At 34.3% G+C, this 22,816-nt stretch overlaps 3 protein-coding genes across 8 annotated transcripts; 2 read left to right on the forward strand and 1 right to left on the reverse strand.

The window, feature by feature from the left end:
- Window positions 1-7,329: 7,329 nt before the first annotated feature.
- Window positions 7,330-10,755, forward strand: LOC136343047 (ankyrin repeat and SAM domain-containing protein 4B-like). Of its 4 annotated transcripts, none has more exons than XM_066289411.1 (7): window positions 7,330-7,415; window positions 9,013-9,156; window positions 9,209-9,488; window positions 9,536-9,817; window positions 9,869-10,176; window positions 10,245-10,360; window positions 10,413-10,755. In XM_066289411.1, the coding sequence occupies exons 1-7, from the start codon at window positions 7,390-7,392 to the stop codon at window positions 10,664-10,666; spliced, it is 1,410 nt and encodes a 469-aa protein (XP_066145508.1). In that variant the 5' UTR covers window positions 7,330-7,389; the 3' UTR covers window positions 10,667-10,755. The 4 variants fall into 4 exon arrangements, with proteins under 4 accessions (XP_066145508.1, XP_066145507.1, XP_066145510.1 ...); XM_066289410.1 differs by having other exon boundaries at window positions 7,332-7,415; window positions 8,996-9,156; XM_066289413.1 differs by having other exon boundaries at window positions 7,378-7,672; window positions 8,996-9,156.
- Window positions 10,756-11,471: 716 nt separating this feature from the next.
- Mpp6 (M-phase phosphoprotein 6) lies at window positions 11,472-11,885 on the reverse strand. The gene has a single exon (XM_066289414.1). It carries the CDS (start codon window positions 11,883-11,885, stop codon window positions 11,472-11,474), a length of 414 nt encoding a protein of 137 aa, XP_066145511.1.
- A 4,242-nt stretch (window positions 11,886-16,127) lies between these two features.
- On the forward strand, window positions 16,128-22,007 carry Usp16-45 (ubiquitin specific protease 16/45). Of its 3 annotated transcripts, none has more exons than XM_066289216.1 (8): window positions 16,128-16,311; window positions 16,361-16,928; window positions 17,715-17,991; window positions 19,572-19,808; window positions 19,915-20,650; window positions 20,710-20,875; window positions 20,931-21,200; window positions 21,256-22,007. In XM_066289216.1, the coding sequence occupies exons 2-8, from the start codon at window positions 16,443-16,445 to the stop codon at window positions 21,667-21,669; spliced, it is 2,586 nt and encodes an 861-aa protein (XP_066145313.1). In that variant the 5' UTR covers window positions 16,128-16,311; window positions 16,361-16,442; the 3' UTR covers window positions 21,670-22,007. The 3 variants fall into 3 exon arrangements, with proteins under 3 accessions (XP_066145313.1, XP_066145312.1, XP_066145311.1); XM_066289215.1 differs by having other exon boundaries at window positions 16,404-16,928; XM_066289214.1 differs by having other exon boundaries at window positions 16,434-16,928.
- The last annotated feature ends 809 nt before the right edge of the window (window positions 22,008-22,816 follow it).

The following is a 22,816-nucleotide window of genomic DNA, read 5'->3' on the forward strand; positions in this document are numbered from 1 at the left end:
CCCCTTTATCTCGCACAACAAGTGTTTTCGGCCTCGCTGCCTCGGAAATTATAATTAAAATTTTTTGAAAGATTTATCTCCGTGGAAAAAATTGCATGGTAAACATGTTTTCGATGATTTATGGTAAAGCACGCCTTTAGGTTATTTCTAGCGGTTTTTTGGTCAGCTCACTTCGGACTGACCACTGGAGTGCGGAGTCGAGGAATCGCAATTTCATAAAGATTTTATTTAACAGCTGTTTGAAAATGCGCGGAAATGGCTAAAGGCAGAGTGATCCCGTATCTTGGAAACCAGAAGAGATATCGACACCCTGTTTCCGAAAGCTTAGAGCGTAGAGCTTATCGGGACAATAAATTTTATGTATTTTTTGAGAGAAACGCGTGCTCCAATTCTCCAAATACCGACAACCAACGCTGAGAAAATGGCAATGAACAGGTACGTGAACAACTTAGAAATTTTTCTGAAAATCCTTTTGGAATCATTGATCTAGATCGAACAACTTAATCCCACATTCAAATCCTCAATCAACGGATGTGCTATAAAGAAATTCCTCTTATTTTTCTGATTCTGATTTTCCTCCACAAGACCCTTTTGCTGGAATTATAAACTCTGCTGTTTCCATTCCTCATGCGCTGTCATATGTTTTTCTCCGTTTGGTTCAGGCCAACTCTAACCAATTCTAACCTTTTTATACATTTTGGGAAACGCTCGTTTACGCATACTAAATCCTTCGTGGTAAGATCCTGTTCAATCTGGTAGGATAAGATTCACAGGTTATTGCAGAATACCAACGAAAATCTCCTTTCCTCTCTTCATCCAGTTGTTCACTCGGAACCGTCATCGAGTATTACTTCGGGTGGACCAAGCCTAACTTGGATTAACGTGACCTAACTTGGTCAAAAAAGTTCCAGCACTTGTGATTGTCAAAAACTGGTTCATAAAATTCTTGATTAAACTAAATTGATCTCACTGAGAAGATCCGGCATTTCTGTCTAACTCGAACCGACATGTGGGAAAATGAAAAAAAATTAATGTTAGAATAATGTCTATATATTCGTCAGATCGTTTGATTCCATGGATTCCATGCCTTGAGCCTAAGTTGACACTATATTAATTTAGTTGATTTTAAAGCCAAATAAAGCTGACAAAAATTAATGTTTAACAAATGTTAGAAAATTAATAATTGTCAACAAAACGTAGAAAATGTTGAGAAAAACACCACAAATGCGTTATAATATCTACATATAAATAAAATTATCGTAATGCTCAATAAAACCAAGTTTACAAGATTAGCATACGTTTATGGTATAAAGCTAATGGAGAGATTACTTTGATAAATTTTTCGGGTCAATACAACAGACGCTGAGCAACGCAATCGCGCGATAACGTAAACAATTTTTACCCTCGATAAAGTAAACAGTTTTTGACGACACACAAATTAAAGACACTGAGAATAGAAAAGGCCAAATATCCACACTCGTTTGAAAAATTTAATATTCCTGCTGATTATAGCAGTTAAAAACCACTTGGATGACCAGCAGTATATTCCTCCAATAGTTATTCAAGCGCCTTATCCCTGAGATTTGACGATGAATTTGTAATCATAAATGCTCTACATATTCATAATTTGAGGATTATTTGATTTGTAGATGAAAAATTTACTGAAAAAATAGAAACTTCCAAAAAAAGTGTTGCTCCTATTACATAATGTATCAAGTCATCCTCTAAAGCAACAACCGAAGAGCAAGGATGAGTCAATTGTTGTTATATACATACCGTCCCACGTAATTCCATTAACTCGACCCATGGACTAGAACGTAATAAGCCTCACCAAACGATACTATCAAAAATTTCCAGTTTCGTCAGTCTTATCATATTTAGAATCCCGAAAAAGTATCTGAAGCTTTGAAACTAGTAACATTACGAGAAGCTGTTTGAAATTTACATATGGCTTGAAACGCAGTTAATTAGCAAACTATTCAACAACATTGGAACAATCTCTGTCGTGCAAATGATCAAGATGAAGATGATGTTCCCTTAATCATAATTAGTGAACAATTGCTATCCAGTGCTGATGTTCCTGTCAGTATGTCATTGAATGTTCTTGATTTGTTGAAAATAGTGAATCCCAACATTGCTTGCATTCCAGCAGATATTGACTCATGGAACGAAGATAAACAGACGAATAATGTTAATAAGGAGGAAGATATGGACAGTGAAGATGATGAGGACGTTCCCATTGAAGTTAAGAATGTAGCGACTCAGGCATAAGCTATACAAGTTTTTGACAAAATTTTAGATTGAATTGAAAAAAAATAAGTACGTATCACACATGAACCGTTTAGTTCTTCGCAAATTACGGGCACAGGTATTGAACGACAATGCTGAGCTCTAATTTACGTGAACTAAAATTATAGATAATTTTTCTTATAATTAGAAATACTTAGCACTATTAAAAAATTTATTTATATTGTTATATATATGTACTAAACGTTTCTTCAATAAATCGTTTATTATTTAAATCATACTCGCTAATGTAAACATTTCGATAATATAAATCACGTTTGATTTGAAATGCTTTACATTATCGAGTGGCTGCTATGTATCCACAAATTTTCGAGATATCGACGATCACAATTTGGAAAATGGCAAAAACCAGGTACCTCTCAACCGAAATTTCAAAATTTATGAAATTCAATTTTTTGAGAACTTCATAACCAACGCACCAAAACCTCAGTTAAGGTTCTGGTGCCTTGGAAATACAGGTTGACTCTTTGAACGTCAAGTTGAAGGACAGTTTCAAAATAGCCAAAATAAGAGAGTCTAGACAACCAAAAGAAATATGAGAATCTGATCCGTGTTGGCTTACCGAGCTTACCGACCACTTTGAAAAAGGGCAAACCGGATGTACATTTTGATTAGTATCTAAAATTGCCATTTTTATGGATTTAATTGCGTCGGTATTCATTCGAAAATCGCATGTTTGCGCCTATTTATTTGAATGGCCTTCACAATAAAAACATGGGCCTGTACTTAGCTTGGTGCGATTTGTACGTCCATCCAACACGCCAATGGCTTAATCCACCTAATGCGGTCTTGTCTCCTTCGCGGCCGATGTTGTTCCATCAATCATTGAGCATAGAGAGGTGTAAATTACGGCATCATTAATAAATCAGTCAGAACTATAACTTAATATAAATAAAAAGCCAGAGGCGGATTTCTAAACGACTTTGAAAGGAATTTTTAGGTCAGGTAAATGTTTCACTTCCATAAAAGGATATTTACATAATTCAAACTAAATTTCTTCAAAAAAATCATTAAATTGAATACGATAAAAAACCGAAGATTGGAGAATTTTCCGTAAGGCTACTACGGCTCTGTGCCCGAAAACAGAAATTCTGTCTTGGGAGTGACTAAATTGGTCCCTGGTTGCTCGAGAAATCGGTGCCCACTGGTAATCGTCTTAATGTTAACATCATTTTTCAGGTGTCCGAAGTCTTGTTCCTATTTGTCTTGTTTCAGGTCGTTTCGATTACGTGTGGGGTTCAATTTTTATCCTCGCTACTCAGGAAGTAATTTTAACTTTCTACCTAAGTTAAACAACCATAAGAGTAATCTGAAACATGAAATTTGCGGTTAAACACCTTCAGAGGAAAACACAAAAGAAGCACAATTAATTACCCCTTAGTCCGAAACAGATGTAATTACTTATTAATCTGATTGGAACCTTATCGGATCGACCGTGGTCGCCTGCGGCTCTCTAATCGATCGGTATCACTTACACGGCTCGATTCTATTAATTCCAGACTTATTGAGCCGATAAATTATGTTTTTTTACGGAGACAGAACCAAAAGATCCAAGAATATAATAGTAGAGAAACAATTCTTGACATAAAGGTGAAGGAGAGTTGTCCTATCATACAGCAGTACCATCTCTAAAAAAATTTTTATATTACAATTGTCAAGAAAATAACGTTTCGGTGAAAGATCTTTTAAATTTTGAAAATCGGAAGAAATAACTGTAATAATGAGAAAACACCTTCAAGATTTAAAAACAAAAAATTCACCGAAAGTTTTTGATCTATTATATCAAATTTTTATATTTTGAAATATCATCTGAATAGAACTTAAGATATCTTTAAGCGTCCCCGGTAACACAGACCTGATCCTATTAGCTAGATAAGATACAAGGTATTAATATGACCGTATTGTGCCCATATTCGTGTGGGTATACAAGAGATGTCAAGAACTCTCAGCTGGGGCCGATTGTTGTCGATAAGAACTGTTTTGTGCGGTGTCTCTATCAGGGTTATGTAAGGTGAATTGTTATGTTATATCACAATTATTATTGTTATATTGTGTGGGAAGATATTTTGACATGGGAAAGAAATCCATTGACGGGTGGATTTGCCAAATTTCGTGATTCACAGTGATTGTTTTTGTTTTGAAATCAGATTTCGGCAATTGCATTAATTTCCATTGCAAATTTTTCGGCAATTCGATTGTTCAAATATCCGACAATCAAAATAATTCAATTCCTTTTCTACAGAGGTAATTAAAGTTTTGCAGCCTCTCACGACGGTAAATGGCGTTTAAATGAGCCCTGCTTTCGCCTTATTATTAATAAAAGATTTAAAGATATAAACTTATCTTTAATATTAATCCCCGGTATATGTCTCAAGTTTTTCGCGCCGCAGCAGTACCACAAGCTAGTTGGAAACGTGATCCCGCTCTTAGCTTATTGTATGGTAGGGGATATTAATTTAAACGGCTTCCCTTTTAGATACTAAATTACGTTAATGTAGTTTTTGATTAAACGTGAAATCAACAATTGACTATTTAAAATTAAAATTCTGGCTCTTTGGTAATTAATATGTGATCTCATCTGCTGATGGGAGCGAACTTTAATAAAAAGACTGTGATCATTATTCCTGGCGGAACGATCACAAAAGAAACCTTTGCTAATATTTTAAAAGGCATATCGCTTTCACATTATCCTCAAATAAGCAATATAACAGCTCCGCTCCAATCGGCCAATGGCCATTAAACGAAATTGTTATTGTGACATATTGCAATACAATATCCATTACTCTTTATCCATACAACTTAATTAACCCCGCGAAGCGGCCCGGGCAATAATATCTCACCTTTCTACCAATTACTTGCGAGAATCGAGAAGAACGAGAGGAAGAAAAGGAAGCGTCAAGCGCACACCATTACAGAACGCCCCGTCTTTGTTTCGCGCTCGTTCTTCTTTCTTCGTCACCTTTATCTTCCGTGGGAGGTGGGCGGATCTGGTACTCTGCGAGAGATGTTTCATGGGCGGGGCTGCACGCTATATTTCAAACTTCAATTTGACTCCAACGATGAAGAAAAGTGATTTCAGATTGTCTTTAGGCTTTCGCTTGTTAGGAGGATAAATTTTCTTCACTAGATCAATACCCTTTGTTCTGCATTAATTTCTTCGTTTCTAACCTGACACCCTTCGTTTGTTATTTCTAGTTGAGCTTAAAGTTAAATAAAACCAAAACTAATTATAGTTATTGCGAACTTTCTGGACAGAATAGTGAATGAATTTGGGCGTGAAAGTCTGTAACTTAACAAATTTCTCAGACCATCTCCTGCAATATGGGCATATGTCTGAGTAAATTAACCAAATATCATGAGGCCGTTTATTCATACGTTAACGTCTGAAAATCGCACTAATTCTAAAATAATAGTATCTCTTTTGGATAATACATATCTAATTTAATAGCAAGAAATTCGTACAGAAAAGTTAAAAAAAATAATCTTCGAAATGAAAACAACATACAGTCTAGATATGGAACATTTAGTAATGTTAATAAGACAAATATGGGGTATATAAGCAACATAGGCATTATCGGTTGGCCTTGTACTCGTATCATAAATCACAAGAGCAACTATCGGAAAGCGCTAATTATTAGTTAATATTAATGAGCCGATTCGGTTAATTAGAAAGAGACGATAAATCGTGCTAAAGTGACAGTTACCAATAAACCAGAAACAAATTATATGCTCCCCACATACATTGTAGAGTCATAGATGTAACTTGATTAAGTAGGGAAAACATTTGTATACATACATATAAATATATATATACATACCTAATCCTAAGTTTCGCATAAAGCTGCTTAAAACAAAACCTGCCGTTTTAATCAATGAAGCAAGTGTATATAGAAACATAGAGCATAGTATTTATTGTCTAATGAAGTTTGATTAAGATCAACAGTTTAAAAAAATATATGATTTTAAGTTTTGTCGTTTTTTAAATAAAAACCTAATTTACATTCTTAATAAGCTTTCATGGGTCTGAATTGGACACCCATGAAAACCAATAAATGTTGTCTTCCCCATCATTAACCGCCGTAAAAATGATAATAATCCCATCACTCTCTCTCCCTCCCAATGAAGCAATCAATTCTATGTGAATAACCAGAATATCATACAGTCTTTCGTTGGAGGGTCGTCGAAGTTTACGATTGATATATTTACATAATTGGGTAATCGCCAAGTAATTACTCAAGTTTTACGATTCTTTTTTCCGAATTCGTGAGTAACTGCAAGAAAGACGAATGAATAATAAATATTCAGAGTCCGTTACAAAATAATTTGCTTAATAATTACTTAATTAAAAGAACTATATTTCGAAGAATGGCAGTATTTTATATATTATCATTCATAATGGATTTATTAACGTTTCTGAATAATTTTATAGTGATGCCTCAAAAATTGTTTTTTCTCATACATGGTTTTGATTTTCTCAGAGATAGTGTCGACATCTATTTTCAGCACTATCAACAGATAGTATCATTTTCGTAGTAACCACAGAGTTTGATAATAGTCTAGTAGATGGCAGACCTTTTCATACTCCGTCTCTTTTCAACACCGTCAGATGATATACAACAAAGACAAGTAAACTCAGATACTATTAGCAAATACTCAAATACGCTTTTCTCTTTTCAACAGCCTCAATTCACTAACAACCAACAGAGACAAAACAGCGAAGAACGGGGCAGTACTAAAAAGGGGTTCGCAATGTAAGACAAAGACAGAGCAACCATGTTTCGCAGGTGGGAAATGCTGGTGGTACCGTTTCAAACTCGGTGAACCAAAGCGGTACTCCACGCACTGTTGCCGTTTTTCTTTCAAAACAACTAAGTTTAAGAAGTTACTCCACATTATTATCGAATTTTTTTGAGCCATTTTCCTTATCATGACATGCAACACAAGCACTCAGATTCTCGACGCTACGTTGGAACGTCACCAATTCTATTGATAAAACTGAAATTAATGCATTGATAATAACGGATCAATACGGGAAAAATATGACAACACAGCAGCAAGGAAACAAACTAATTGTTTCAGCAGATGATAGTAGGTTCGCGGTATGGCAGGTGAGTGATCAGAACCTGTATCGATGAAACTTTTATCCGATTATCGGTAATCCCAAAGAACAATAAACAATTTCCGATAAGTTGTTTTATTCAACCGGTCGACAGAAAAGAAGATTAGTGGGCTAATACTGATTTCGGAGTGTTTTTCAGCTAGAAATCACAACGTAAAAGGTGGTTAGTTATAGAAGAAAAGAAGTGAGAACCTGATGACCTAGAAAAATAAGAAATACAAAAATGACAACTGATAGATTTCACAAGTTCGTAAGAGTTTTTTTTATCTGTAAAATATACGATGTTCTGGAAAGTGACTGAAAAATTCAGTCACAGAAAGCCAGATTTTTTTAGTAATAGTTTAAAGTTTTCTCGAATTAGCGATGCCATCGAATGTGAAGGAAAATTGTTATAATGTATGTGACTATTCAAACATAAAAAGATAAGATACAGATACACACAAGTACCAGTGAAGTTATAGGTAATATTAACTGGTACCACGTTCTTGAAATTCGCAAGATTTATTGTAATGAGATCAGTAGCAAATATTCCAAAATTCCATTAAATTTTATCAGAATCCTTGATAAGATATCAAAGAGATTTTTATGTAAATAATAGGAGGATTAAACAACAAAATCAGAACTTGAGGTTTTTCAATTACATGGGTGTTTCAAAAATATTAGAGGAGACAGTGATTTCACTAGGCATGACGAAAGGGTATATACGGTTGATTAAAACAGCTTTTAAATTTAACAATATAATCGAATTGGTATATTGTTTTTTCGCAGTAAAGAAAGTTAATCACAAAAAATTTTTCATAGATTAGAAATTTCATTTGTGAATAATGCATGTTTCTATAAGACTAAAATGGTTCTATTTAATCATTGTGCAATGTCAATCGCCGAAACTTTACAAAAAATCTCGTAAACGAAACCATATTGAAGAAAATCGCAATTTAGGGAAAAGTCAAGCACAATCATCGCTCACCATGTTATCAAGAAAATTGCACATGCTTGGAAACAAAATGTATTGATAAATATAATTTTATACCAACGGAAACTCCACTTATCGTCATAAACACCTTCAGAGGTTATACAAACAACTCAATGAATGCTGAAAAAATTGATTACTGACTACACAATAACGAAATGCGTAACCATTTGTTAAGGCTGATTTGGCAAGGAACCAATAAATACTTTCAATTTTAGCGGCATTCAAATTGAATTTATCGCTGATTGATTAAAAACATCAATCAATGCAGTAACAATTATTATAGAATTCTCCACGAATTGAATAGGGAAAACGTTTTTAAAACACTTGGAAAAGGCTTAAAATTATTTAAAACCCCATTAGGGAATATTACTCAGATACGCGTTGCAGTAGAGGGCGCATATTTCGGCTATTGAAGACAAATTTAAATAGATGGCGCGACAAAAAAGGTGTGTAATTGAAATAACCGATAAACTTCTTTCGCCGCATTGTCAAGATATTCTTGTAGGTTTCGCCTTTTTTTCTATTACTGCATCGTTAACTTTATCCCACGTTCAATATTTATATTAAAGTATTAAAGCATTCTTTAATTTAAAAAGGATCTTCATTCATACAGAGCCGCCAAAGATGGAATAATCGACATCCTAAAAGAAGCCACCAGCAGAGACTGTAATGGACGAGACGAACAGGGTATGACTCCCACCCTGTATGCGGCATTCCATGGTCATCTAGAACCTCTCAGACTTCTGTGCGGTCGAGGGTAATATCACCATAACTTATTCTGAACAGATCACTAAAAAACCCTACAATAGGGGTGATCCAGACAAAGCAGATCTCTTCGGAAATACAGCTCTCCACCTGGCAGCCATCCAAGGTCACATGCGAATCGTCACCTTTCTGGTGAATTTCGGCGCTAATGTATTTAATACGAATATCGATGGGAGGACCCCGCAAGAGGTAGCAGGAATGAACAGCAGCGAGGATATTCTTAGGTTTCTCGACGGGGTCACTGCCAAATTGGAGGCTGGAGATAAGAAGAAGGTGAAAGCCATGAAGGAAAAGGCGAAGGAGAATGCCAAAAAAATTGCCAAAGTAAGCTGTATACATGTATATTCTTTGATATTATAAGCGATTTTTAGAATTATAACAAACATAAAGCAAAAATGGAGCACACACATGAAAAGATGGAGAAACGGCAAACCAAAGATTATAGGCCTTCAATGATAAACACTATTAAAAGCAGGCTGAAGAGTGGGTCAATGTCTAACCTCTCCAATATGCCTCCAGACAGACGAAATACCTTCAGTAACTTGGTCAGTGGAGGAACCGTTAAGGGCTCAAAAACCATGGGAACTGTGCAAAGAAGAATTATAGCTAACAGAAACAATAGGCTTGGGAGTCAAAACGAGGACGATTTTAAAGTAACAAAAATGTATCACTTATCTTCAAAACAACAACTTTTTCTTCTCTAGATTTCAACCATTGAGAACGGTAAAGCTTCAGTGTCGAAATTAACAGGGATTAGACGAGACTCAGAGGTAATATTCGGTGGAACATTGCAACGATCAGCATTTGAACCGCATCAGAGGGGACGCCTGGATGGATTATTTAATGAGGCTGAACAGGTGGACAACAACCCTCCTCCCCCTCCAAGCAATGGGTTGTCTAGGAGTGTATCACAGCCAGATTTTTTGGCTGAACTACAAAATAATGCTGACAAACCTCTTCAGGAACCCTCTAGCATTTTCATTCGACCTGGAATGGGTAGTATTGTAATCAGGTTAGTTCAATCAGTTAGTGTCCAAACATTACTTAGAAAATTGTGAATTAATTTGGGAATTTATTTAGGAAAAGTTTAAACTCTTTTGGCTCATTTTATCAAAATGCTAGTCGCCCTGAAGAGAGTTCTATAGATTCAGGGGAAAGTTACACCCACAGGGCTATGACAGATGATGAGCTATCAGGTAATAAGGTTTAAAAAAATATTAATAGAGATTTTATTGGTAAAAATATCAGATGCAGAATCCGAAGAAGAGGAAGACAGTCCCAATGCGCCTTTAGAGCGCTTCCTCACAGCCTTTGGATTATGCGATTACGTGCCTCGGTTCGAGGAGCAAAAAATTGACCTTGAAACTTTGCTCATTTTGACTGAAAACGACCTGAAGAGCCTCAACTTGCCAATAGGACCTCATAGGAAATTGGTCAATGCGATTAACGAGAGAAAGGCAGCGTTAGAGAATCCGGGTGAAGTTACTGACAGTGCTCTCTGAATGTCCTAGCTTATTGTTGACGTAATAAATGTTTAAAATTTGTAATTAAATGTAGAGCGTGAAAATACATCTGTTATTTATGTGTTTAATGTATTTTTATATTTATTAAACTTATCAGCCTAAAATACCCAAATTCTGTCAAATATTTTGACATGTTTTATCGAAAATGTTTAAGATCATAAAGCAGAAATGTATGTTTATAAATTTATATAAAATATCTGCCTAATCTGAAAAAATTACCTAAATATATTCATACTGATTTCTGTGGTTGGAAGCACTCCATTGAAACTTTGCAGTTGAGATTTAAATAATGCAACAAAAAAAGAAAGAATTTTGTTGTTATTGAAACAATTATTAAGGGAAAAATATCAAAGAAAACTGGGTGAGGTTTAAACTAGTTATGAGCAGCAATTGTCTGAAAGTAAATGCAAAAATCATAATATGACCTGCAAAAAAAACAGATATACTCAAATTATCAGGAATTCAAATTTTATTATTTTCCCAAACAAAATTTTACTTTCTAAAGAATTGTAGTGTACATAATAATTTTATAATTTCTAAAAAATATTTTGTACAATAAGTGATATATTCTTTTTAAATAACTTAATATTGAACTAATGCTATGACAAGAAACTTTGTGTAATGACACAATACGTTTCTACAATAGAAACAGTTTGCCATAGGTCTGAATAATATTACTTGAAACGGATTATACTTTTGATGCAAGAACTTAAACTTAAAAAAATATATCTTAGAGAGAAAGCTAAAACTCTAATAATAACAGGAATTTTACAATGGTTCACCTTCAAGAAGTTTTCCGAAACTTTTTGTTTCTCTGTTTTTTGGTTTTAAACTTGTTGCTAATGGTATCTGCAGCAGCAGAATACTCCATGGCCATTTGCTCGTCAGTTATATCTTTTTCCTGCTTCTTATTGGCTTCTGCCACGGCTTTATTATAATCACTCTCCATCAATTTCTCAACGTCAGGATTCATACCACCAAAGGATAATCTCCCATCAATGAGGCCCTTACAGATAGTAATGCTAGTTTCCCGGAATATAATGTTACCGTTTTTCCTCATTTCATCAGTGATTTCATTAGAATACATGGCTTGACTTTCTGCATCTTCATTCTCTTTGAGCACCTTCTCCTTGGTTCTTTTCATAAATTTCATTTCAAGGATTGAATTTGAAAGCTTAATTTTTCTGTCTTTATCCATTTTTCGAATTAATCTGCTTATGTCTTCTTTTTAAATTTAATTTTAAGCAAACCTTGTTAAAAAAATTTCCGTTTCTAATACTTTGTGGATTTATTTTGGTTTTTAAAGTTTTGTGTATATGTGAGGTTAGAAAATGATGTTTAAACGTGTTGTTTGCATAGAACATTTTCCGTCCCACTTAATGTTTATTTAAAGGACAAGGACAGAATGAGCCTCTACAAAGTTCTTAAAGCATCTTAGATCATATTTATTATATACTAATCAAGAACGTTATTAATGGTACATCATTAACTCTGTAATTTATACTAATTTTTTTTTATCATTAATTACAACTATAAACACAAAAAGCAGAGCTAATAACTTAAACTAGACAAAGTAGTACACAAAAATTTGAAAGTTTTGAATTCTTTGAAAATAAGATACATTAAAATGTTCGTGACCCATAAAAAAAAAATTCAAAAATGAAGACGTTGGATGACATCAAAATTCTGTACCTAATAGAAGGGCCACAATATTAAATAAAAGAATAGTGGATGACTTAATAATTGGGAAGCATTATTTTACTTTAGAAGATATTACGTACTACCGAAGAAACTAGACATATCAGGTGAAAATGTAATTTGTACTTATTACACAGCCAACATATTGTGATAATGATACAAACATGTATTTTCCTAGCGTATAGAAAGTTAATCAAACTAAGATGTATATTCGTTATCCCAATTTTCATACTCCAAATTCCAATACCTAATGTTTTGTAAATTGGCTTCGTGCATCAACTCTTCCGATTCCTTAAGTTTTTCTTCTGGAAAATCTGGTTTGCAAGGACAATTTGGCAAATGTTTTTCCAAAATTTCATTTGATCTACAAAAAAAATTAAAAATTGCATAAAAACTGATACTGACAAGTAAAAGGGAAATACATACAGTACCGAGCAAAAGTGGAGAAACATTTAAATTTTTGTAATATTTTAAATAAGTATTAAAAATAAAAACATATTTTATTTTTTTAAATAAGTACTAGATAAATGTAACTTAAAAGTAAAACAAAAGAATTTTTCCTACTCACAATAACATTATACTGAGTGATATTTGAAAAAACGACGAGCAAAAGTAAAGAAACATTATGAAGAAAAATAGTTAACTATAAAACTAGTTAATATTTAGTAGAGTAGCCTTTATTTTTGATAACCTCTAAACATCTTCTCATGGAACCAATAAGTTTCTCAATAGTTTCCTTCGGTACAGTGTTCCAAGCTTTTTAATGGCCTCAAAGAGTTCAGCACTATTTTTGAATTTTTCAGGATGTTGGACGCGGATTTTCTGATCAATTAAATCCCATAAGTTTTCTATGGAGTTCAAATCGGGGCTCTGTGCCGGCCACTTCATGACTGTAACTCCTTCGTCTTCAAAAAATTTTTTTACAATTTTTACCGTAGCTTCGGACCATTATCGTGTTGAAAACACCAACGTAAAGGCATATTGTCTTCTGCATACGGCAGCATTGTGTCAGCTAAAATCTCCAAGTATTTGTATCGATCCATGATTCCGTTAATTTTGATAATAGGTCTCATTTCCCAACCAGAAAAACACCCCCATATTTGAACATTTCCTCCACCGTGCTTAATGGTGCCCAAAGTATACTTCGGATCGAAACGTTTGTTAGCAGGACGTCTCACCCATAAAATACCATCCGAGGAATGCAAATTAAATTTACTTTCATCGGAAAATAATATGATATTCCACTTTGATTGGGACCAGTTTAAATGATCATGTGCAAATTGGTCCGATTTTTCTTTGAAATAAAAGGTTTTTTAGAAGGCTTTCTTGCCGGAAGGCCACCCTCCTTCAGACGTCTTCGAATTGTGTGAACACCAACATCAATATCGTCTAGTTCCGATTTAATACGTACTGCGGTAAGAAATGGACTTTGCTTTACACGATTTATAATTTTCTTATCAGTCTTGGGTGTTGTTTTTCTTGGTCTTCCAGTTTTTGGTGGACTTAATAGAGATTTTCGTAGACGATACAACTTAAGAGTTTTAGATATAACCGATCGATTTAAGTTCAACTGCTCGGCAATGGTCTTTTGTTTTATACCGGCCTGGAACTTTGATATTATTAATTGTTTTATATCTAACGACAAATTAACACCTTTGGGCATTGTCACAATATTTACTTTTCGGCAATAACACTGAAAAATCAACTGGTCACTTTAGCACCTAAAGATTAAAAGGGAATTTCAAATTTGTTTCTTTACTTTTGCTCGTCGCCAAATTGAAAAAAAAAAACAATCTATTTGCTTTTTGGTGCTGGTAGTAAACAACCATCGTAGTCATATTTGGAAAATAAATAATAAGAATATATTTTTTATAATTCAATAAACAGTTTCTCCACTTTTGCTTGGTACTGTATATGAATTGATGGAAGAGGTAATAACAAAAACTGCCATTGGTATTCGCATATGTTTCAAGAATTAACCACTCAGATTCTGCCTGAATTGTGAAATTACTGTAGTACTACCAACTACATGAAGTGAGTAAATTTATTGGGACATATCTTTTCAATGCCATGACGCAATAGAATTGATTGTCACAAATACACCATTAATTTGAGTACAAGTGAAATCTAAACATTCCACCAGTTTTATCAGGATTTCTCAGTAATACCTATCAGATGTTGACATTGAATGTCGGAGGTGACAGAGGTCAGTCTGTAGACCAGCTACAATTTTGATACTATTTCATTCGAACGATATCACATACAAAAAATCATGATATCACATACAAAAAATCACGTAACTAATTATTTAAAATGTGTACCGGATCTTCCAATTTCCTTAATTAAGACAAGTGCAATTGCAAATATCACTATGGTAAAAGATAGCTATTTCAAATTCCCCTTCAACATAACTCTATTATCATGTCAGATATCGGAAAAGTGGCATTATGAAATGCATTTATTCTTAATTTTTTTACACTGTCGCTGCAACATTGGCATGTAACATGAGAAATTTAACTTTCTTTTTGAGAAGTCAATTCTTTTGAGGATTTTCACATTAACTATTACTCAACATGCTCAGTACTTGAAGACTTATAATAAAACCTTTAGCTTATGGATTCTTTTTGATTGGTTGAGGAGATACAAATTCTAGTAGTCCGCTTTAAGAAATAAAACAGTTTTAGAAGAAAAAAACAATTTCAGAAAATATTGGATTTTTTAAAACATTTCTCGAACCAGTCAGAATTTTCTAAAGTTTAAAGAATTGTTTAGTCACATGTTAAAAATATACAAGTTTAGCTCTATTTTACTATCTTCACATCTATAATAGATTTCAAAATTCCAATGGAAAACAGTGAATTTGAATAACACTGTATACAAATGTTTGATTTACAAATGAATGAAGAAGAAAAATTTAAACTTCATTTCGTATTTAGTCACATATTTGCACGCCGAGAATAAGTTAAACTGAAATAGAAATCTTACCTGAAAAAATGCATTGCATTATACGGACATGAAACATAAGTAGGATAATTTTTCCTACAACGTATGATGTGACGCTGCAATGAACTTTCACACATCTTGTGTTGGAAATTAAAGGGGCAAGTAGCCAACTCTTCCCTTCCAAATTTGACTATAGGAAGATATGGGAATGACCTGCGAAATTATGATAATATATTCAATTGTACAGTTCTTACTAACTCTCTTTTAAAAGAAAAGAAAATTAATTTGGACTCTCAGAAAAATGTGCTGAATACCAGTCAGGCCTTGCATATATTTCTAACTTTATATGATGATTGGCAAGTGATGTTTTTTTCTAATGAAACATATCTATTATTAATCACAATTTGGCTTACAAAAGAAAAGTAGTCTTGACTGTCTATTAGTAATAAGGAAATCTACGATATCAATCCAAAGGGCCAAGATACTTGTTTTCACTTACATTTTAATTATGGGGAAATAAGTTTATAGAAGAACTTATAAACAAAACCTTAAGAAACGCAAAATGTGCTTTTTACTGAAATTTATCCAGTTTTTTTTATAAAAAAAACTTTTAGAATTTTTCAAATAAAAAATTGATTATATGTATGTCACAATGACATGATAGATGTTGTCATTACGTCAGATCAGTTTAAAAAAACATGATTATATCGGTAACTCTTCTGTCTAGGCGCTTTAGACAAAGATAGCAATATATTCAAGTTGCTCAATAACCTATGAAGAATAAAGCATAAAGTGACATACCATCTTTCATCTTGAAAAGTATAAATCCTCATTTCTCATTTGTAATTTGCAGTTTCTTTTCAATTAATTTTACTATAAAAAAGTTCGTTGTTTGTGAGACTGAAGTGAGCTTACCTAAGCATTGATTAAAATAGTGAAAAAATAAAAAATACTCTCCAGAGAATCCCCGAATTGGAACTCAAGTAAGTCTATAGCATTCTTTAATCATTTATAATTTTAAAAAATCCAAAGGTTATCTCTTATTCACACTATAACAACGTGCATTGTCTTTAAGTCCCTTTAAATTCCACTCATCATTCTTCAGTCCTAAACAATGAGCAAGAAAAGCAAACACCAAAAGGACCCCTCTAATGCCAATGACTCCTCAGACTCTGGCGATGAGAACCAGAATGTTGTCGAATGCATCCACGTTAATAAAGCCGTAGATTTACAGAGAGTGAAGAAATATATCACCAAGACTGGTTTCCATACTGAATGTGAAGAATGCACTAAACAGCCATTAGATCCAGATTTTGCAGACCTGGAACTAGATCAGTCTCTATGGTTGTGTTTGAAATGTGGAAATCAGGGCTGCAGTCGAGGCAAATGTCAGCATGCATTGGCACATAATACTACACCGCATTCTGATTCCCATGCTTTGTGTGTTAATACCACAATTTGGAGTATATGGTGCTATGACTGTGATAATGAAGTAAATGTAACTTGTAAAAAAAAGTTACTGGAAGCTGTCGAGTATCTGAGAAAACATGCTGAGTCAAATAGGTCAAAGCAAGCACCTGTACCAATGATTACTGAAAAAGTAAGTAATATTGTGAATTGTATGTTTTACAAGTTATGGTTGTTGCAATTATATATATTGTGAGTTGTTTAACACAGAGTGTCTCAGAATTAGATGTAGGTATCTCAGAGGATGATTGTGCAAACATAATGTGACCAATGTGTTCCAAAAGACTTAGTCTCATTTAAAGGGTGAGTCCTGAAGATGTTTTTTTATTGATTTAATGAAAACAGGTGTTATAAAATTTTAAACATTATTTAGATTTTTATGAACTCAATATTTAAAAGAGTCTAGGTCTATTAAGAGGCTTACAAACACACACACATAGGGTCAAAAGCACATGGACAGAGCTGGACAGGATTAAGTCTGGTAGTCTGTAGAAGTGTTCTATCCTGACTCTTACTTGTCTAAGCCTATTGAGGAACATAAGAGACAGGCCTAAAATCACTAGTATTCTGCTAAGTTTTTCGTTTTTTATTAGTTAATTAAATTAAAATTAGCTTGAAAGCTAGTGTTTGTCCATTGCAATAGATATTATCTACTTGATTATCAGTACCTTTCTACTTTCTTTAATACCAACTTTAGTTCTAAGCCTAGTTATTGGAAATACAGTTATTGTTATCATATATAATAGGTACAACAAATATCTAAACCTAATAAATAGTTTATTCTAATATATTTATTTATAAAGCACTAAAAGGGCTAAAAGTTCAAGGGATACTAATGTCATGATTTTGTCATAGAATCTCCCACTAAAATACCTGTATCTAAATTTGAAGCACACAGCATATATATGATGAATTTCAGCTTATGGATGAAGTTACTACACTCCCTTTGAAACCAAACTCAAGCACTGGAGCATTTCCAAAGGTCCCTTTAGCAGGTCTAAACAGCCTTCCAAGAGCCAGAGGCTTAACCAATTTAGGAAACACATGCTTTTTCAACTCAGTAATGCAATGTTTAGGCCAAACCCCGTATTTAGTGCAATTGTTGGATGAATCAGCATGTGCCCAACAGTTTCAGTTGTCAGGTGGCATCATCAAGGTTAAAGACAAAGCTGAGATTCCTATACCATCTTTAGAGGGTAATGAATAAGTTAACTAAGTGATGATAATAAATTGTTCATGGAAAAGATAATATTTCAAAAAGGCGCTTCTTCGTAAATAAGGGTTGGATATTGATCTTGAATAAATGCTATTGTCTTAAGGATATACAGGGTAAAAAAATCACTATAAAATAATGACATGCCAACCTTCTACATTAATACCTTGTGTAATTTGGGAACTTTGGTTCTTATGACATTTGATTACTTTGGTTGAGATCTTCACAGATGGTCACCAGTTTTGACTGTTTTAATACTAAAATAAAATTAAATTTAAACAATTTGTATTGTCTTATAGGTTATAGTAAGTTACTTTTTTGTAGACCTAAAAGATAAAAATTGCCAAAACTTGTCTTGAATATCAACCAAAGTTCTAAAATTATCCTAGCTTCCAAATGCAGTGGGTAAAATATAACCGTTTTTCTATTGAGTTGTTCACCACACACTGGACGCCCAATCACCACTGATAACGATAAAATAAAGACCTTAATCGAAGCTAATCGGCGTATGACAACTCGAGAAATAGCAGAAAATGTGAACATATCGAATTCAACCGTTTCTCTGCATTTAAAAAAGCTTGAGTACGTTAGCAAATTGGATGTTTGGGTTCCTCACGAATTGAAAGAAATTCACCTCACTTAATGTATTAACATATGCGATTCTTTGCTGAATCATAATCAAAACGACCCACTTCTAAAAAGAGTCATAACGGGTGATGAAAAATTGGTGGATTGTCTACGATAACGTAGTTCGAAAACGATCATGGACCAAATAAGATAAACCTGCGCAATCGACGTCCAAAACCAATATTCATCAAAAGAAAATTTTGCTATCTGTGTGGTGGGACTACAAGGGTATTCTTTATTTTGAACTGCTTCCGAGAAACCAAACTATTGATTCGAATGTTTACTGTCGTCAGCTATCGAAATTGAACAAAGAAATCAAAAGAAAACGTCCTAAACTCGCCAATCGCAAAGGGGTACTGTTCCATCATGATAACTTTAGACCCCATACGTCTTTAATAACGCGTCAGATATTATTGAAACTAAATTGGGAACTGATACCTCATCCACCATACAGCCCTGATTTGGCGCCATCAGGTTATTATTTGTTTCGTTCTTTTCAAAATCATTTGAATGGTAAAAATTTCGATTCTGATCAAGCAATTAAAAATGAGTTAAATCAATTTTTTACTTCTAAAAATCAAGGCTTTTTCGAACGCGGAATTTTCCAATTTGCTGAAAGATGGCAAAAGGTCATCCACCAAGATGGCCACTACATCATTAATTAATATTTATCATTAATATAAATATATTCATTAAAAAAAAAACAAAAAATACGACATTAATTATCGAACAACCCAATATATCTTGTATATACTTGAAAAAATTATTGTTATTCAAGATCAATTTCCAACTCATTTTAGAAGAAATGACTTTCTAAAATTTCTTTATATGAATTTTGGCTAAGGTATTTCCCAGATACAGACCCTCAAAACTTATGAAAAATTTTCCCGCGTCAATTTTCTCCGTGACCAGTGTAGTTTATTGGTAATTGTATAGGAGAAACTGAGACATGGAAGCCGCTGACACAAGCTTTAGCCGAAACCCTGCATGAGTTGCAAAGTGGAAGAGCAGAAGTGTATAACCCAAGACATTTGTTGCAAAAATTAACTTGGAAATTGCCTCAATTTGGTGGAGGAGAACAGCATGATTCTCATGAGTTATTGAGACATTTATTGGCAGCTGTTCAGGAGGAGGATCAAAAGAGGTTTAAGGCAGTTATTTTGGGAAAATTAGGTACGTGAGAATTAGTTTTTAATATTTGAGGAAGGGGCGAGACATTTTACTTCAATAAATGAAAAAATTAGCTTAAATATATTTTTATGAATCTAATCTGATTCAGGATTAAGAAAATCCGACCCATCTACTGTGGACGACGAACAAAAACAAATTGTCAAGTTCTATGGCCAACAAGTATCTGAAAGGCTTCAAGCTACTGAGCAGGTCTTCAGGGGAGTTTTAGTAAGCATCCTGCAGTGCCAAACCTGTTACCATCTCTCACATAGAGAGGAAAAGTTCCTGGATTTAAGCCTGCCCATTTCTGAGAAACAAGTAGCCCCAGTTTTGTGGAGAAAAGCCGAAGATAACGAGGGTAACAAACCATCAAAGTATCAAATGAAAAAAGAGAAACGCGCGGAAAGAAAAAAGAAAAAACAAAAACACTATAAGAACAATAATCTTTTGATCATGAATGTAGATAATGGGGATAACAATACGGATGTGCAGATGGAAAATAAGTCTGACAGTGAGGAATCTGATGCAGATATTGAGGATAATGTTGAGGATTCCTGCAACAACATAGTTATCGCTTTACCGGCTCCAGGGGAAGATTTTTCAACCAAAGGCGGTGAATCGGGCTACAACTCTGATAAAGTGGAGAACAGTAGTCCTGATTCGAATCGTATTAATTCCCCCAGCGAAGCGAACGTGGATGATAGCGGGGTTCCAAGTCCAGCGGCTGTCAATAATATCCCCAATAGTCTGAATAATAGCCCGGCTTCTAGTGAGACTAACGTGGATATGGGCAGTCCCTTGTTGGGGTCCACTAGCCCAGATGATGAGTATCAAAACCAGAATGGGTAAGTGTTTCTCTTTTAATCCTACGATCAACTCTTAAAAGCAATTTTATGCGACGTAGGGCTTACACTCGTGCAGTGTCCCGTTTAGCCTTCACAGAGAAAACTGACCTCAAGACCGATCTAAGGAAGCTTAGCCTGCTTAACGATGGAGACAGCCACAAGGTTAATCAGGTTTTCGAACAGCCTGAAGATGGCGCTTGTGCAATGGAAACCTCCAGCGACATGGTACATGCTTCATACAATTTCCTCAAACACCTTCGTGATTTTTATCATCAATTAGATGGAGCAAGACGAAGACTTTTGCGACGATGCCACATCATACGAAAGTACCTTAGCACCGAGGTACCAATGTGAAGAAAACGAGTGTTCCGTGGAATCTTGTCTCAACCAATTCACTGAGTGCGAACTAATGATGGGCAGTAATAAAGTAGGCTGTGATCGATGTACTAAAAGAAGTGGAAATAAAAAAACCGTCTGTACTGACACTTCCAAACAATTGCTCATCTTCAATCCCCCCGCAGTGTTAATTTTGCATCTTAAACGGTTTCAGGTAAGAAAATGAGCAGTTTGAGGGTGATTAAATTTCATTATTTTTCATTCCTTAGGTGTTTCATTACCGCTCAGCTAAAGTGTCAAAATTCGTCAAATTTTCCACTCTACTGGACTTAGGTCCGTTCTGCTCAAAGCGATCTCAAAACCTGCCGTCCATTCAAGAAGGGCAAACCAAAGTGCTTTACTCTCTTTATGGAGTGGTGGAGCACAGTGGAGGCATCCACGGAGGTCACTATGTCTCTTATATAAAAGTTAGACCTCCGCTTGAGGAGAACCATCCTCGTTGGAACTTCATTCCCAATAAACAGAAAAGGCAAATTATTCAGAACTTAAACGAAAGTAACAAAGAGCCTGAATTGACAAACGGAAAATGGTATTACGTTAGCGATTCTTATGTCAGTGAGGTGGCGGAGTCCAAGGTATTAAGCGCGCAAGCCTACTTATTGTTCTACGAAAGACTGGTGTAAAGTGTTTAACTTCTTTCTTGATTTTGCTATATTGCGTGTATATGATTGTGACAGGTCTTAGTGATTATTTATGAAGATTATTTTACGATTATTATTACTATCCGAGCGAATTGAATTGTTCTGCTGAGAGGTTTCAGACTCATTGGAACTACAACTTTTCCAGTATTTTACAACAAAAAGCAAAGCCATGATGTATAGCGTAAGAATTGCGCTGCGGGTAATCTATCAAGACCGTAGTTGGTTTGAAGACCGATCTTTAACGTTTTAAATTATGGTTTCATTTTTATTAATATTGTTTAAGGAGTATCTGATATAAAAATAAATTTTCATCCAATAAATTTTAGTTTTATTTTTCGAAGAGGAGGAAAAAACAACAGTCCGAATTTAGATTAATGAAGTTTCGTTTCCTCATCAAAACCACGTGCCGTTCAGCTCTAGATAAATACTTTGCTTAAAACTTATAATACACACATCGACAAAGTAAGACTATTTTTTTTTAAATCATAAAGCTGATGCCAAGTGGTTTCACTTGTGGTTTAAACTATTCTACGTTAGCGTAAGTCCTCACTCTGTATACATATTTCAATTGTTTGAAAAAACGTACAAGTAAATGAATAATTTTCTTACGGATAAGAAAAAATTATAATTTTGTACTCTGCTAAATTTTCAGGTTGATTCAATTTTGTTTCTTTGACATTAGCTGGTGTTTAACAAATGTTTTGAAAATACTGTGTTTTACCACGAAACGATCATATTTAACATTGGTTAAAATTAATCCAGTCGTAAACCTTCATCAACGCGGTTTGAAATAAATTAAGGTAGCTGAGCGCGTAGTTGTTTCTCGAAGTGTTACCAATCGATTACAGCAGAGCTTTAAGGAAACTGGAACTCCGACCAAACAACACTCAGAATGTGAACGCATTATAACTGTAGCTCAAAATCAGTTTTTGATTTAAATAGCTAGGAAGAAAGCTATAATTACGGCACTTGAATTGGTTTGCAGATTTCTAATGAACATACCGCGTAACTATAGGCCGAGATAGTCTTAGAAATCGTTAAAATAAACCGCACCTTCATAGTTGAAGACCACTGAAATGTCCATTTCTCTGTAGAGACAATCGCGCTGCAACATTAGATTGGCCCACAG

This window comes from Euwallacea fornicatus, chromosome 13 (assembly GCF_040115645.1).
Source record: "Euwallacea fornicatus isolate EFF26 chromosome 13, ASM4011564v1, whole genome shotgun sequence".
Classification (NCBI taxonomy): Eukaryota; Metazoa; Arthropoda; class Insecta; order Coleoptera; family Curculionidae; genus Euwallacea; species Euwallacea fornicatus.

Coding starts and splice junctions, on each gene's coding strand:
- Mpp6 (XM_066289414.1), bottom strand. CDS start 11,885: ATGGATAAAGACAGAAAAATTAAGCTTTCAAATTCAATCCTTGAAATG.
- LOC136343047 (XM_066289410.1), top strand. CDS start 7,347: ATGACAACACAGCAGCAAGGAAACAAACTAATTGTTTCAGCAGATGAT. Junction 9,489..9,535: donor ATGCCAAAAAAATTGCCAAA/GTAAGCTGTATA, acceptor AGCGATTTTTAG/AATTATAACAAACATAAAGC. Junction 10,177..10,244: donor ATGGGTAGTATTGTAATCAG/GTTAGTTCAATC, acceptor GAATTTATTTAG/GAAAAGTTTAAACTCTTTTG.
- Usp16-45 (XM_066289216.1), top strand. CDS start 16,443: ATGAGCAAGAAAAGCAAACACCAAAAGGACCCCTCTAATGCCAATGAC. Junction 19,809..19,914: donor AGTTATTTTGGGAAAATTAG/GTACGTGAGAAT, acceptor AATCTGATTCAG/GATTAAGAAAATCCGACCCA. Junction 21,201..21,255: donor TGCATCTTAAACGGTTTCAG/GTAAGAAAATGA, acceptor TTCATTCCTTAG/GTGTTTCATTACCGCTCAGC.